The sequence below is a fragment of the Pseudorasbora parva genome, chromosome 4 (genome assembly GCF_024679245.1).
Source record: "Pseudorasbora parva isolate DD20220531a chromosome 4, ASM2467924v1, whole genome shotgun sequence".
In the NCBI taxonomy this organism is placed as follows: Eukaryota; Metazoa; Chordata; class Actinopteri; order Cypriniformes; family Gobionidae; genus Pseudorasbora; species Pseudorasbora parva.
This window is the reverse complement of record NC_090175.1, coordinates 16666575-16681427: the sequence shown is the minus strand read 5'-3', so window position 1 is coordinate 16681427 and position 14853 is coordinate 16666575. Positions and strand designations below refer to the sequence as shown.

Here is a 14853-nt window from a genome sequence, read left to right as displayed (position 1 = left end):
TATACATCATTATTGCATGTTTCTTCATATCTAGCATAGATTATACAGTATAGCTGTGCAATGCACTAAACTCATAATGTAATATGGACCTAAGAGAAGAAATTCTATTTACACAACAAATGTGAATTGGCCTTATCTTTCCATCCGTCTGATTCTAACAGGCCCATGGTCAGCTCTAATAAACATTCATTGCATTTTGCAAAGAATATATACTTAAGCACACAGGTTCAAGGCCGGGATGTTCTTTCATGCATTATATGTCATTAGGAGCTTGGCTCCTTCTTCTTTTAACCTGCAAAAGAAAAGAAAAAAAACATGTCATGCTGTTATTTACAGTAACCTTTAATAATTTTGAAGTAGCAGAAAGCACACAACTGGGAAATTCTATACAGTGTATTTTTGAAAGAAGAAAAAATGTCCAGTGTAGTCCCTGAAACATACAGGTGCTGGTCATATAATTAGAATATCGTCAAAAAGTTAATTTTTTTCATTAATTCCATTAAAAAAGTATAACTTGTATATTATATGAATTCATTACGCACAGACTGGTATATATCAAATGTTTATTTCTTTTCATTTTGATGATTATATTTGACAACAAAGGAAAATCCCAAATTCCGGACCCGTCCACACGAAGCCAGAGCTTTTCCAATCCGATCTTTTTTCCCCCTCGTTTCAAGAAATATCTGCGTCCACATGAGATCACTGAAACACTCAAAACGATGTAGTATACATGCCAGGCCAGTGTGTGGTGCTGTAATTCTGCCACAGAAATACACTAAAAATGGAGAAGAAGAGTTGTGGCTAGAAGGGGTATAGCAGTGGTTGCAAGGGGGTAATCTAGGGGTGCGTCTCAATCAGCTCCCTAGTTCACTAGTCAGGGCACTGATCAGGGAGTCAGCCCATTGACTTATGTCCTGATCAGTGCCCTGACTAGTGAACTAGGGAGCTGATTGAGACGCAGGGTAGCATTCCACCAAAAACACAATTGCTAACCAAGCCATCACCTGCTGTTAGCATCCCATTGACTCCCATTTTTGCGTCACTTTGACAGTGAATAACTTTTTACATCTGAGGCGTTTAAAGACTTCATTCGTCCATTGTTTATTTCTAAAGAAATACGACAATGTATAAAAGACTCCATTACCTTGTATCTTACACTATCGCCCCGCAGAAGCTGTTTTTGTAAAAATAGGCTAACTATTACGTCATAACCAACGCGACTCTGTCGCACAGTTGAGAAATTACCGTATAGACCTGAGGAGACGCTCGCAGGCAATCTTTTACTGTCTATGAGACAGTCGGGTGATGTGGAGACATAAAGTCTGATAAAGTCAAGGGAGAAGAATGGGGAGAAGCCGTTAGTGAGTCAAAAGCAACGGGACAAAACATTTAAACAACGTGATTCAGATTTCACTTTCCACAACTACTAAAAGACCTACAACTGTCAGACAGGAGGCTTATGTCACATCTACTTCGTCAAGCTCAGTCTGAGCCTGCGCAGTTCGCTCAGCCATCAGGAAGTGAGTGCTTCTAATTGACTTCACAATTTGCCGTTTATGGGGTCGCTGTGTCCATTTCTTTTACTGTCTATGAGTGGTAGGTGAGGCAAAATCTCATGATAAAATATCAATAAATACATTACTACTTAACAGATGTGTTTTATTAACGCCTACACCTACCCCAACCCTATTGATGGGTGCAGGCCCACTGCCCGTAGTTGTATCCTCTTTTACAGTGCCGGACATAGTGTGATGACATCATCACAAAATATATGGATTCACAAAATATATGGATTGGCTGTACACACGAAAATGAAAGAATGTCGTTTTCAGATTTAACCACTCTGGGACCCAGTTTCAGAAAATATCAGATTCATGCTTCCAAAACGCAGGAACCATGTGGACGTATCTCAAAGAATATTGTGAAAAGGTTCAATATTAATAACACCTAGTGGCACACACTAATCGGCTAATTAACTGAAAACACCTGCAAAGGCCTTTAAATGGTCTCAGTCTAGTTCTGTAGGCTACACAATCATTGGGAAGACTGCTGACTTGACAGTTGTCCAAAAGGCGACACCTTGCACAAGGAGGGTAAGACACAAAAGATCATTACAAAAGAGGCTGGCTGTTCACAGAGCTCTGTGTCCAAGCACATTAACAGAGAGGCGAAGGGAGGGAAACGATGTGGTAGAAAAAAAGTCTACAAGCAATAAGGACAACCACACCCTGGAGAGTGAAACAAAATCCATTCAAAACTGTGGGGGAGATTCACAAAGAGTGGACTGCAGCTGGAGTCAGTGCTTCAAGAACCACTACACACAGACGTATGCAAGACATGGGTTTCAGCTGTCACATTCCTTGTGTCAAGCCACTCTTGAACAACAGACAGCATCAAAGGCGTCTCGCCTGGTCTAAAGACAAAAAGGACTGGACTACTGCTGAGTGGTCCAAAGTTATGTTCTCCGATGAAAGTAAATTTTGCATTTCCTTTGGAAATCAGGGTCCCAGAATCTGGAAGAAGAGAGGAGAGGCACACAATTCACGTTGCTTGAGGTCCAGTGTAAAGTTTCCACAGTCAGTGATGGTTTGGGGTGCCAGGTCATCTGCTGGTGTTGATCCACTGTGTGTTCTGAAGTCAAAGGTCAACACAGCCGTATACCAGGAAGTTTTAGAGCAATTTATGTTTCCTGCTGCTGACCAGATTTGGAGATCTGCTGGAGATTTTTCAACAGGACTTGGCACCTTCACACAGTGCCAAAGCAACCAGTCCCTGTTTAAGGACCATGGTATCCCTGTTCTTAATTGGCCAGCAAGCTCGCCTGACCTTAACCCCATAGAATATCTATGGGGTATTGCAAAAGAGGAAGATGCAATATGCCAGACCCAACAATGCAGAAGAGCTTAACACCTGTTAAGTAATATTCAAATTTTCTGAGATACTGAATTTGGGATTAAAATTATTTATAAACACGACTTTCAAATGGAAATAAATAACAAAAACCCTGTCTTGCCTGCACTTTTTTCACTCCTCCCTTCACTGCAGCCGCCTAGTCGCTCCTTCATTTTAGGCGAGGCTCATCTCAAACAACCCTGATACCATTTAAGCTACTCTTTCTTGAAGTATACTGTAACAGATAAATGCATAATAAATTAATTATAAGTACAGCTTCTGCGTCCACTCTGTTACAATATATCCACTATATATTGTGCTGCATGGGAAAATGACAAAAATGAATAAAATCAAGTAAAAATATAGAATAAGAAAAACAATCAACACATAAAAGGCTTTCTGAATAGAAACGGTTTCAGTTCTGCCCGGCTCTGTACTGCTTTCAGCTCACTGGGGAGGTATTCCCAAAAGCTGTGGTGCAGCTGAGCAGAAAGCTCGGTCCCCCATGGTACAGAGCCTGGTGGTGGGGGACTTGAAGAAGCAGGTGGCCTGATGATCTGAGGGTGCGGGTTGGAGGATTTCAGACTGATGAGTTCTTGCAGATATGGTGGTGCATGTCCGGTGATGCATTTGTGTAAGGAGGAGGATTTTGTAGTCGATTTGGGATGAAACGGAGCCATTGCAATGAATGAAGAATGGAAGTTATGAGTGTTAACTATATAAAATGAGCATTTAGAAACAAGTTTTAGCCCATTTTTGCACAAAATATAGCCTACCACATTATGTCATAGGGACTCAAATGGCACTGAATGCTATGACCCTTAGGTGGTATGGAAGATGGATGTGGATGCCAATAATCAGTATTATACCATTTCTTGTTTTTATTTCTTGTTAAATTAATAAAAATCCGAGCACATCAACCGGTATACCAGACTCAAACAGGGCGGTTTAATGAATTCCAAACACAAGTTTTATTAGCAGCAAAGTTGGATTGAACACAACAGGCCAATTGCAGATAGAGGGTAAAGGCAGATCAATGAAAATATATGCTATTTACTGTTTTGACAAGCACACCTTGTCGGAGGAGATAGAATCCCAGTGAATTAGGCTTAGCTACAACTGACTGTTTCTTCACTTACAGGTGACGTGGAGAGAAAAGAATACAAGGGAGATTGCTAGGCGTTTGCGGTATTATTCGCCGTCCTTTTGTAATGGTCACTTAGAAGCATTTACAGTAGGTAGAATATGAACTGCGCATGTGCATAGAGTGCGCGTCTGTGAGGGAATGCAAACAAGGAGAGGAGATAATCGCTCTATCGAATTTGTACAATTTTCCCTTTTATTTTCCTTTTTCTATTTGTGAGTTGAATGTTTAGTTTTATCCTTTTCTCTCACTCATCCTACAGTATGCGGACGAGTCAGTGTAGTAAAAAAGTCATTTTTATTAAACTCGGGGAAAATACGCCAGCTCTCGCCTCACGTGCATAATTTCCTCGAGCTCTACACACTTTTTCTGGGCAACATTTCAACTCTGCTTTACACTTTGTCCACCTTAAAATCAAACAATGAATGTGGTTGAGGTGTGTGTGTGATCGATGTGAGGGAGTGACGGTCACGTCTGGTAACTCCGTGACAACCATCATATGGAAGAATAAATTAGATCACATTATTTGATCAATATGTAAGATTTACTATATTTCATGGAGTCTTCAGCAACAAATAACAATTACTATATTTCACGGAGTACCTTTGCATTTCTTTAGCACAAACAATTCAACACGATTGGTTTCTGAAAATATGAAATGTAGGCCATTTCAGAGACATAAAGAAAATGAATAAACAATTGACGTTAGCCTTAGGCTTTTGCCTAAAAATTAGGATAGGCTAATTTTTTTCTACCACTGAATTGTAGCTATAGCCTACAGTTTAGCAGGACATGTTTCTTTCGGCCCGTTGAAAAACCGTCTCGATAAACATCATGTTCTCTTTGATATGGACCAGACGAAAAGACCGTTCATTTTTAAATTACGCGAGAGCGTGGCTTTCAGAGGAAGACAAGAGAAAGCGCGTGCTGGAGAAGCAGCTTATGTGAAATACTGGGTAAGTTTACTAAAGAAGCGGTAACCTTTCAGTTACCAAAACTAGATATAACATTCAGTGACATGGTATGTTAAAATCATCGTAGAACTACGAGTGCTCTGGAGTAACGTTAATGGTAATTCCCTAAGTGCATCGTAAGGAGACATATCTCTGAGGTCACCTGCAGGACAACCGGCAAATTGCACCCAAACTTTACTCCTGTCGAATGTGACTTTAATACTGTTTATATATATATATATAAAAACAAGTAAAATGTATAAAGGAATAATATATATATATATATATATATATATATATATATATATATATATATATATATATATATATATATATATATATATATATTATTCCTTTATACATTTTACTTGTTTTTTGTTTGATTAAATTAATTTTGAATTATTTAATTAATAAATAATAAATAAATAAATAAAAACTACATGAACACTGGATAAATTAAGGAATGAAAAGGTGCACTGCTGTTTATGGACATTCATATGGATTGTATGGTTATTTTCAGTACTACAAATAACTTAAATTTGAAACACTTAAGAAAACTTCTACTGTATTATTTCATGGAGCCTTAGTCATTGAGTGATTCAGAGTTAAGTGGACTGCATTTATATAGCGCTTTCAGCAGACCCTATGGCCATCCAAAGCGCTTTAAATATTGCCTCACATTCACCCATTCATACACCCATTCATACAACAACGGCGGTGTCTGCCATGCAAGGCGCCATCCAGCACGTCGGTAGCAGTTGGGGTTAGGTGTCTTGCTCATGGACACCTCGACACTTGGTCAGGTGGAACCGGGGATTAAACCACCAACCTTCCGGTTTGTAGACAACCTACAGGTCCTTCTCAAAAAATTAGCATATTGTGATAAAGTTCATTATTTTTCATAATGTAATGATTGAAATTAAACTTTCATATATTTTAGATTCATTGCACACCAACTGAAATATTTCAGGTCTTTTATTGTTTTAATACTGATGATTTTGGCAAACAGCTCATGAAAACCCCAAATTCCTATCTAAAAAAAAATGAATATTTCATCCGACCAATAAAAGAAAAGTGTTTTTAATACAAAAAAAGTCAACCTTCAAATAATTATGTTCAGTTATGCACTCAATACTTGGTCGGGAATCCTTTTGCAGAAATGACTGCTTCAGTGCTGCGTGGCATGGAGCCGATCAGCCTGTGGCACTGCTGAGGTGTTATGGAGGTCCAGGATGCTTCGGTAGCGGCCTTAAGCTCATCCAGAGTGTTGGGTCTTGCGTCTCTCAACTTTCTCTTCACAATATCCCACAGATTCTCTATGGGGTTCAGGTCAGGAGAGTTGGCAGGCCAATTGAGCACAGTAATACCATGGTCAGTAAACCATTTACCAGTGGTTTTGGCACTGTGAGCAGGTGCCAGGTCGTGCTGAAAAACCAAATCTTCATCTCCATAAAGCTTTTCAGCAGATGGAAGCATGAAGTGCTCCAAAATCTCCTGATAGCGAGCTGCATTGACCCTGCCCTTGATAAAACACAGTGGACCATCACCAGCAGCTGACATGGCACCCCAGACCATCACTGACTGTGGGTACTTGACACTGGACTTCAGGCATTTTGGCATTTCCTTCTCCCCAGTCTTCCTCCAGACTCTGGCACCTTGATTTCCGAATGACATGCAAAATTTGCTTTCATCCGAAAAAAGTACTTTGGACCACTGAGCAACAATCCAGTGCTGCTTCTCTGTAGCCCAAAAGTGTCTTGACCTGGGGAATGCGGCACCTGTAGCCCATTTCCTGCACACGCCTGTGCACGGTGGCTCTGGATGTTTCTACTCCAGACTCAGTCCACTGCTTCCACAGGTCCCCCAAGGTCTGGAATCGGTCCTTCTCAACAATCCTCCTCAGGGTCCGGTCACCTCTTCTCGTTGTGCAGTGTTTTTGCCACACTTTTTCCTTCCCACAGACTTCTCACTGAGGTGCCTTGATACAGCACTCTGGGAACAGCCTATTCGTTCAGAAATTTCTTTCTGTATCTTACCCTCTCGCTTGAGGGTGTCAATGATGGCCTTCTGGACAGGGTCGGGTCAGCAGTCTAACCCATGATTGCGGTTTTGAGTAATGAACCAGGCTGGGATTTTTAAAAAGCCTCAGGAATCTTTTGCAGGTGTTTAGAGTTAATTAGTTGATTCAGTTGATTAGATTAATAGCTCGTTTAGAGAACCCTTTCATGATATGCTAATTTTTTGAGACAGAAATTTTGGGTTTTCATGAGCTGTATGGCAAAATCATCAGTATTAAAACAATAAAAGACCTGACGTTGCATAAGAGATTATTAAAACATATAATTCGTCATGATTAACTAACATTAAACATACCTAAATCATCTGGCAAGATAATTGCCACCAAAACGGAGGGCCTTGCACACCTCCAGTCTCCTCTCTTCTAAAGCCAGCTTGGCCTTCTTGAGGTCAGTGAGCTGCTGATGTCCTTCTTATTGGCATCTATGCGACATTTTCTGATGTCAACCACAGACATTCTCAAAGCACTGAGGTGTGTGGTCTGACAATTGAAGATTGAGGTCATGGTTAGGCTGTTGGGAGGACTGGGAGATGGGTGTCTGCCAGTGGGAAGTGAACCTGATTTCTCCTGGGATAATGATGGACCTGGTTCAGTTTCAGGCATTCCTATTCGTCCATGGAGGTCAATACCACCACAAATCCCATCTAAGGCCAAGTATTGACAGTGCCTGTTCTTCTTCCAGTGTAAGAAGTGGGGAGTCATTGTGCCCAGCACCTGTTTTATAATATGTTGACTTTTATAATATGTGGTACCCTTGCAAAGTCCTGCCACTTCTTCCTGCCCTCCTCCCCTGATTTGAATGCCCTGACTTGCAGTTAGTTTTATAGCAATTTCCTTCCAGAATTTTTATTTATTTTTTATATATTGGTATGACTGCCATTAAACCTGCTGAAAATTTAGTTTGTTTAGCTTCACCTGTAAAATAATATGTTTCAGCCATTTTTTGGTCTTCATTCTATGTGCTTACCGTATATAGCTTTTTGACCTATATACGGTTGAGCAAATGATAATTATGCTTAACATTTTGAAACACAAGCGTGTGCTACAACTGCGAGCCATTCTAAGGTGACATTTCAGCACTTTGCAAACGGACAGCGACTCTTAGCACTTTTAAAGCACAACTGCGTGCGATCCTTAAGAGCCTGTTTGTGAAACGCACGTGAAAGCAACACGAACGTTCGTGATATCGTTGGCAGGAAACGTTCTAAGCTTGATGCATGGATGATTCAGCTGCGGGCGCCATCTTCTGGTGAGACGCGGGTATGGGGGGCCATTTCGGACAAACAGCCTGTGTTTCATACTCCGGGTTGACTGAACTTACACCAGACCGCGGTTTTAGACTCAAGAGCTCAGGGTATATGTGACAGTAAAGGGTCGTTCTGAGGACGAAATGTTTACTCGGAACTTCGTTTAGGCACCCTTAAAAATAAAGGTGCCAGGAAGAACCAAAAGGGTTGCGTTTGTTGGTTTTCACGGTAATGCTATTGAAGTATTTTTGGTTCCTCAAAGAACCGTTTTGTGAAAGGTTATTTAAAGAACCATTTTCCCCCCTAACCATTTTATAGTCTAAAGAACCTTTGTACAATGGAATGGTTCTTTGGATATTACCTGTTCTTCATAGAACCATAAACCTTGCCAAAGAAACATTTAAGAACCTTTATTTTTAAGAGTGTGCGCCTGTGCGATCAGAATGAACCGAGTACCACCCCAAAGTCCCTAGTTCCTTGGAAACCGCGCTTTCTGGAATGCCCCTCCCCCTCCTCATATTTTTTTTAATAGTTACCAAGTTAAACAAATTTCTTACAGCTCTCCTATGAATTGTGCATGTGTGTGCAGTAAACAATGTTAATAATAAAACTTTGAAAAAGTTTTGGCTGCTTTCTTCACTGACAGCTTAAAATGTTTAAGCAATGTACTATTTATAATTTTATTCTGTTATAATTGATGTTTTACTGGTCTCTTATATTTTTCACAGTATATTGCCAGTCACATCTTGGCACAGTCGCTAGTAAAGGTTATGGTGAAGGCTTGGGACTGTGGCATTCTGGTGCCCTCAGCATGTTCTTGGAACTCATTCATTAATCATCTAGTCTAACTATGTGGCAAACTCAAATCCAATGGACATTTTTCATATTTCTGGGGCTCTCAGAAGCTAATGGGGCCATTTATATGACAGTTTTCCACTAAAAATGGAAAACGCTTAGCCATTCACTTACGCGCAACAGCGTTTTGGGGGCCTGAATGCACAAGCTTTTGAAAACGGATTTTCAAATGTCATTTTTTAAAACATTTATACCGTTATTGCCTTTGTGTAAACAACAACACCATGAATTTGTGAACCGAGCAGTGACGTCATTTGCATGTGTATTACGCTCAGTCTGTAGGAGTGTAGCGTTTCATTACAAAGAGACATCGCCATCTTCTGGTCTGCCAGCATAACAGCGTTTTCGTGGATCCGTGAACGGGATTGTTTCGATAGTGTTGATGTTCATACACGGAAAACACAAAAGGAAAAACTTTTCAGGTTTTGGTACACTTGTAAACAAAGTCGTCATCGTTGTGTCAACTTCTATAATGGTTAACGAAAAATGCATTTTATTGTGTTCTCATTTGCTCCAATAGCAAATAACTAGTTTCCTGCAGTCTAATGGGAAGGTAGTAAAACACAAATACAGTGTTATGTAAAAACTTTACAATGTTAATAACTGCAGAAACATGTCAAAACTGAAAAAGGTCAATACTTCAGTCATTGAGATGAACGGAAATGCTACACAGCTAAACAGTTTGAAATATTTGCAATTTTCAATAATTCACACTGTAGTTTTGACAACAACAAAAAAAGAGACTTTGTTTAAATATATCAATACTTTTATTGAGTGTCATTTTGGAGTGTCTGGGTACCAGACAAAAAACATTAGAAAACCTTTAACACCTCTGCTTTCCTGTCCTGTAGCTAATGACCGGGACCTATTTTGGAACATCTGTGCAATGTATTGAATATTGTTTTATTAAAAAAAAGTCACCTTAAAAATAAAAAAAAAAGAGAGAAAAAGAATTCCAAAAACAATACTTAACTCTGAACATTCTGCACAAGGAAAATACAAATTCAAGCACAATGCATGTTTGATAGTTCCCTCCTCATAGTAAAATAAAGTTGAAACAAATAGTGTATGTGTGTCTGTATGCAGTGATGAGTATTGTTTTTTTCCATTTGCATTAGACAACCTATTTGAACTCCCTACAATTCCTAACACGAAGGGCAAGACTAAACCAGTGGTCTGCGCATAGTTAACAATTTTGTAACAATTACAAATCTCCCGCCATACTTCCTTTGGCCCAGGCCACACCCTTTTGTACCATCCATTTGGAATTAATTTAGGATGATGCAGAGGATGTTGGATTAATGACGTCAGTGCACTGCGGTTCACAGAAAGGACCGAAGCGGCCGTACACATCTTTCGCCCTCACGGCAAAATAATATGTCGATCCCGACACAAACTGGGTCAATGTGCACGCCATGGGCAGCGGCAGTGCCTTCACCTCCCCGATCTTCTTCCACAGTGACTGAGCCGAAGCACCAGCGCCTGATGCAGTCCCCTGGTTGTCCTGGTGATAGGCGTACAGGTGATAGGTATCCACAGCGGCGCAGTTGCGGTCCGTTTCCGCAACACACCAAGAGAGGACGATTCCGTTTTGGCTCTGGACACGGGCCAGTTTGAGCTGGGGCTGCTGCGGTGGTGATGTGTGGGCGGCCTCGGGTGGGAGACGTGCCGGCGGTGATGGTGCCAGTGGTAGTGGAGGGAGAGTGGTGGAGGAAGAAGAGCTTGGACGGGAAATAGACGGAGAATCCTGAGAGAAACAAAGATGGAAGGTTATTATAGGTACTATATGTTAACAAAATATAAAGATTGAAATTATGTCCATCTTTATATATAAACACACACTCACCACAGAGGAACGTTGTGCAGATCGAACACCTGGGGAGGAAAAAACAAAAACAGAAACCATCAGTATAGTATACAACTCTGAATTTATACGTATAAATATTCTGAAGTGATGTAGAAGGCTATATAATATATTAAGCAGCAACAGAAAGACAAACAAAAGGGAATATAAAAAAAAAAAATATATATAAAATCACTCACCGGAATTAGGGGTAGAGCTGACTAAAGGAGGTGGCCCAGATGTACGCTGGGTAGAAATGGGGGAAACCGTGGCCTTCTGGACACCCGTCACTGCACAGCACCCACAAAAAGAGAAAAAGCGTTAGGAAACTGTAGCTTAAAACACTCGAGAGAGATGAAAACCTCAACTGCGATGGTTCGGGCACATTTAAATTCATCTACATGATTGCGTGAAAGCGGAAACGTTCCCCACTCAGATTTCAGTCATATTCAAGTTGGTCATGCAAATTTGCCATGCTGACAAACAGGAAAACGCTTGATTTGAAAGCGTCTTCTGTGTAAGCAGTGCTCATACATCGCTACGCTACAAACAATGAATATTTTCCCCCCTCACAAAAATTCACTAAGGTGACTCAAATAAAATTGAGGAATAAAGAGCAACTGTATTTTACCTTGAACATCGTCATCATCTTCAGTTAGATCTATCACAGAACCTTTGGGACGCCCAGGCTGTCGAGAGAGGAGTCAAATTTAGTATACCACACTTGTACTGCACAAAAGTGGTATTTGCAAAGACATTTTAAACTCTCTCATCACAATGAAACCTTGCTTACCTGAGCAGTTGTTTTTGGTGTTGAGGCCTGATTATCTGGTAAAATAAGAGATTAAAATAACATTATTAAAAATATTTTCTCTTTATAACATAATAACTGGCACATTCCAATCATCCAGAGTGATCACTGTCAGAACAACAAAGAGACAGCAAAACCCCCCCAAAAATTTAAGTCATTATATTCAAGAATCTCTGATTTTTTGTTTTGTTTTGCTCAATGTAAATGTCACTGTGTCATTTTATTAATCCATGCTTTAATTTTGTCCCCCCCAAATTAAATATATAATTGAGCAAATGGAAGTCTCGTACCGGTCTTTGAGGCCAATGCGGAAGCTGATGGTGGACCTGCTGCAGCTGCCGCTGATCCTGTTGCTGCAGGTCCCGTGGTTCCTGGAGAAGAGGCCGCTGTAGACACCCCCACAACAGCGGCACACTGCGTGGGTGTTCGGGCTGTCGTCACCGATATCCCTGTGCTGGGTGAACTAACAGTCCCTGTGCCACCCGTATACACGGCTCTTGCCAATGACACCGCCGGAGCTGCTGATGTTGAGGAAGACGAAACGACACTGCCTGCTGGCTTTTGAAGGATGAAGGTGGTGGCAGGTGTAGTCGTCTTTGCCTTATTGATGCTACTAACCGTAGATAGTGACGACACTGGTATTAATCCGACACTACCGCCGGCATTAACTAATGCCCCACTTTGCCCATTTGCCATCGCTAAAGGCAGCTGAATTAAAAGAGGCTGAATAGACACTGACTGACCCCCTGATGTTACTGGGGTGTTAGTCATGACCCCTGTACCGGGACCAGTCTTTAGTAGTAGGGTGCCTGTCTGAGACTGGCCAGTCAAAGAGGTGGATGAGGGAGTAGAGCTTGTTGTTGTGGAGATGATCTGTAGAATGGGTGCATGGGTGGCTAGAGCGGAGGAGGCTGGCGTGGTCGGTGTGGACACGGGTTTGGGCTGCGCTGGGATCGCTGTGGGGTGAGAAAGAGAAAAATATTTAATGAAATAGTTGTTACTAACTATATGCAAGAACTAGAATTGATCAAATGTTTTAAGCATTTTGTAAAGCTCACCAGTTGAATTAGAACCAGTGGGTGGACTGGACAGTTTGGAATCCATTGTGGTTTTAACAGTACTGTAAAAGAACAGAAATGGTAGGGAAACATTAAAATGGGTTGTGGACAAGCATTTTGAATATTTTTTACAGTAGCATTTTGAATTTAAAACAGCAGCAGTAATATATGCAGTTTTTCCTAAATTAGTATGTGACAGAAGAATTAGCTTTTCTGACAGCTACAGGCTTTAAAAAAGTTCTTTACTGGCATCCATGGGATGTTTGATTTTTTTAAATGTTCATCACACTGAAGAAAAATCAATGGTTTAAGAGATTAAGAAATTATCACAAAGCTTCTTAGGGGAACCAAAGAAAGGGCCAAATGCCAGAGAAGGAAAACACCCTTTTGGAACCATCTTTACGACCTCTTTTAAGAGTGTACTGAGAGTTTGTTCAACCAATCTGGAAGAAGGATGGTGAAATTTCCAGATTCATTAACACAGAATGCATTTTTTTTTGCATTCCCCTGCGTTGTGCTAAACATGCACTAGAGGGACTTCTTTGACCGCGGCGCTCGCGTGTTTTTCGCACAAAACACAACATTCCAGACACACAGCACTCAGGTTAAAAGAAATACAACTAAAAGGGATTGCATTTTTTACTATTCCACTGCCCACCCACAGCTTGCATTTTTCATTGCAAAAACACTTTCTGTGTGAATGGCCCCTCAGAAGGACTGAAAGTGGTGGAAGACTTAGGCCCATTACAGCAGTGTAGGTTAGGGAAGCCAAAAAATAAGCAAACGGAATGATTGCAATATCTTGTAATAGAGCAAGAGTAGCATGATCTTGTGGAGAATAGAGGTTGATATGCCAGACGTGTTTACCGTTGCGGTGTTGTCATGTTGGTTGCATTGTTGGCCTGAGCAGCAGAGGCAGCTTGAACCTGTTTATTGGGAAACAAAGTGCATTTTACCTTAGAAGTGAACTAAACTTTACATTTAAATCCATATTTTGCCTGCAATCGAACACTAAGAAGTGTATTCTATTTATAGATAAGTACAATGTCTTTATTCCACAATGAAGAAAAATCACTTATAGCAGTGATTCTCACACTTACCTCTTGAGTTCTCTTTGAGTTCTCTGAAGCCTGATTAGCAGCACCAAACTTTTTGGATAGCCGGGAAATCTTAGCCTAAAGTTAAAGAGAGAGACAAACCTGTTTCTATTTGATGCACAAAAGCAATGATTATTCTATTATTCTGGTGAAAACTTCAAAACTCACCTGTAGTGTGTTAATGTGCTGCAGAGCATTCTGTTGTTTGGTTGCATTGTCAATCTTCTCCACTCTCTCTTTCAGCTCTTTTAGGCTTCGGTCAAATACGGTCAACTGCAGCACCCGTAACCGTTCCTCAACTAACTGCTGTACCATCTAACAGGAAGAGAGACAAGGAATTTAATTAATGTCTTAAGTCTTACAAAAGAATTACCCTTTCCAGAGTATCAGGGTTATGTTTATCACAAACTTAATCTATGAGCATCCTTTTCTACAGATAATTTCCCCAAAAAAACAAACCAAAAAAGCCTGGTTGAGTTATGGTAAGAGTGTGACACTTCTGAAACATGCTCAAAGCAATTGACCAAATCACAACACACTGGTCCAGCCAACTAATCAGAGCAAAATTCAGAAAGAGTGGCTCCATAGAGACCAGAACTAAACAGTGTTACTGACAGACTGGAAAGAGAGGTGCCGCAAAAATGTCAATTATGTGATAAATAATGTGTTTGAACATGAAGCATGAAAATCTTGATTTTGAGTTCTGCTAATATAGGTTTTGTTTTAAGAGAACCTAACATGGCTTTTTTTCAAAGCAATCGGGGTATCTTCTGAAGACTTGGGCTCATTTACCGATTCGTCCATATAAAATCATGCTGTTGTGCATGGTAAGCGGCTGCATGCTACAGATGCTGTACATAGATAGGATTTTGG

The 14853-nt window shown here is 40.5% G+C and overlaps 1 protein-coding gene across 7 annotated transcripts in view; it reads right to left on the bottom strand.

The window, feature by feature from the left end:
• Positions 1–10053: 10053 nt before the first annotated feature.
• Positions 10054–14853, bottom strand: part of atf7ip (activating transcription factor 7 interacting protein) — a 41646-nt gene continuing 36846 nt past the window's right edge. For all 7 annotated transcript variants that reach the window (XM_067441100.1, XM_067441104.1, XM_067441102.1 and 4 more), the window contains 10 exons: positions 14149–14295; positions 13984–14058; positions 13751–13809; positions 12884–12945; positions 12116–12781; positions 11808–11842; positions 11646–11703; positions 11215–11304; positions 11018–11046; positions 10054–10918 (listed from right to left, as the gene is read on the bottom strand). In XM_067441100.1, coding sequence (XP_067297201.1) covers positions 10445–10918; positions 11018–11046; positions 11215–11304; positions 11646–11703; positions 11808–11842; positions 12116–12781; positions 12884–12945; positions 13751–13809; positions 13984–14058; positions 14149–14295 — 1695 coding nt within the window. In that variant the 3' untranslated portion in view covers positions 10054–10444. The remainder of the gene's footprint in view (positions 10919–11017; positions 11047–11214; positions 11305–11645; positions 11704–11807; positions 11843–12115; positions 12782–12883; positions 12946–13750; positions 13810–13983; positions 14059–14148; positions 14296–14853) is intronic.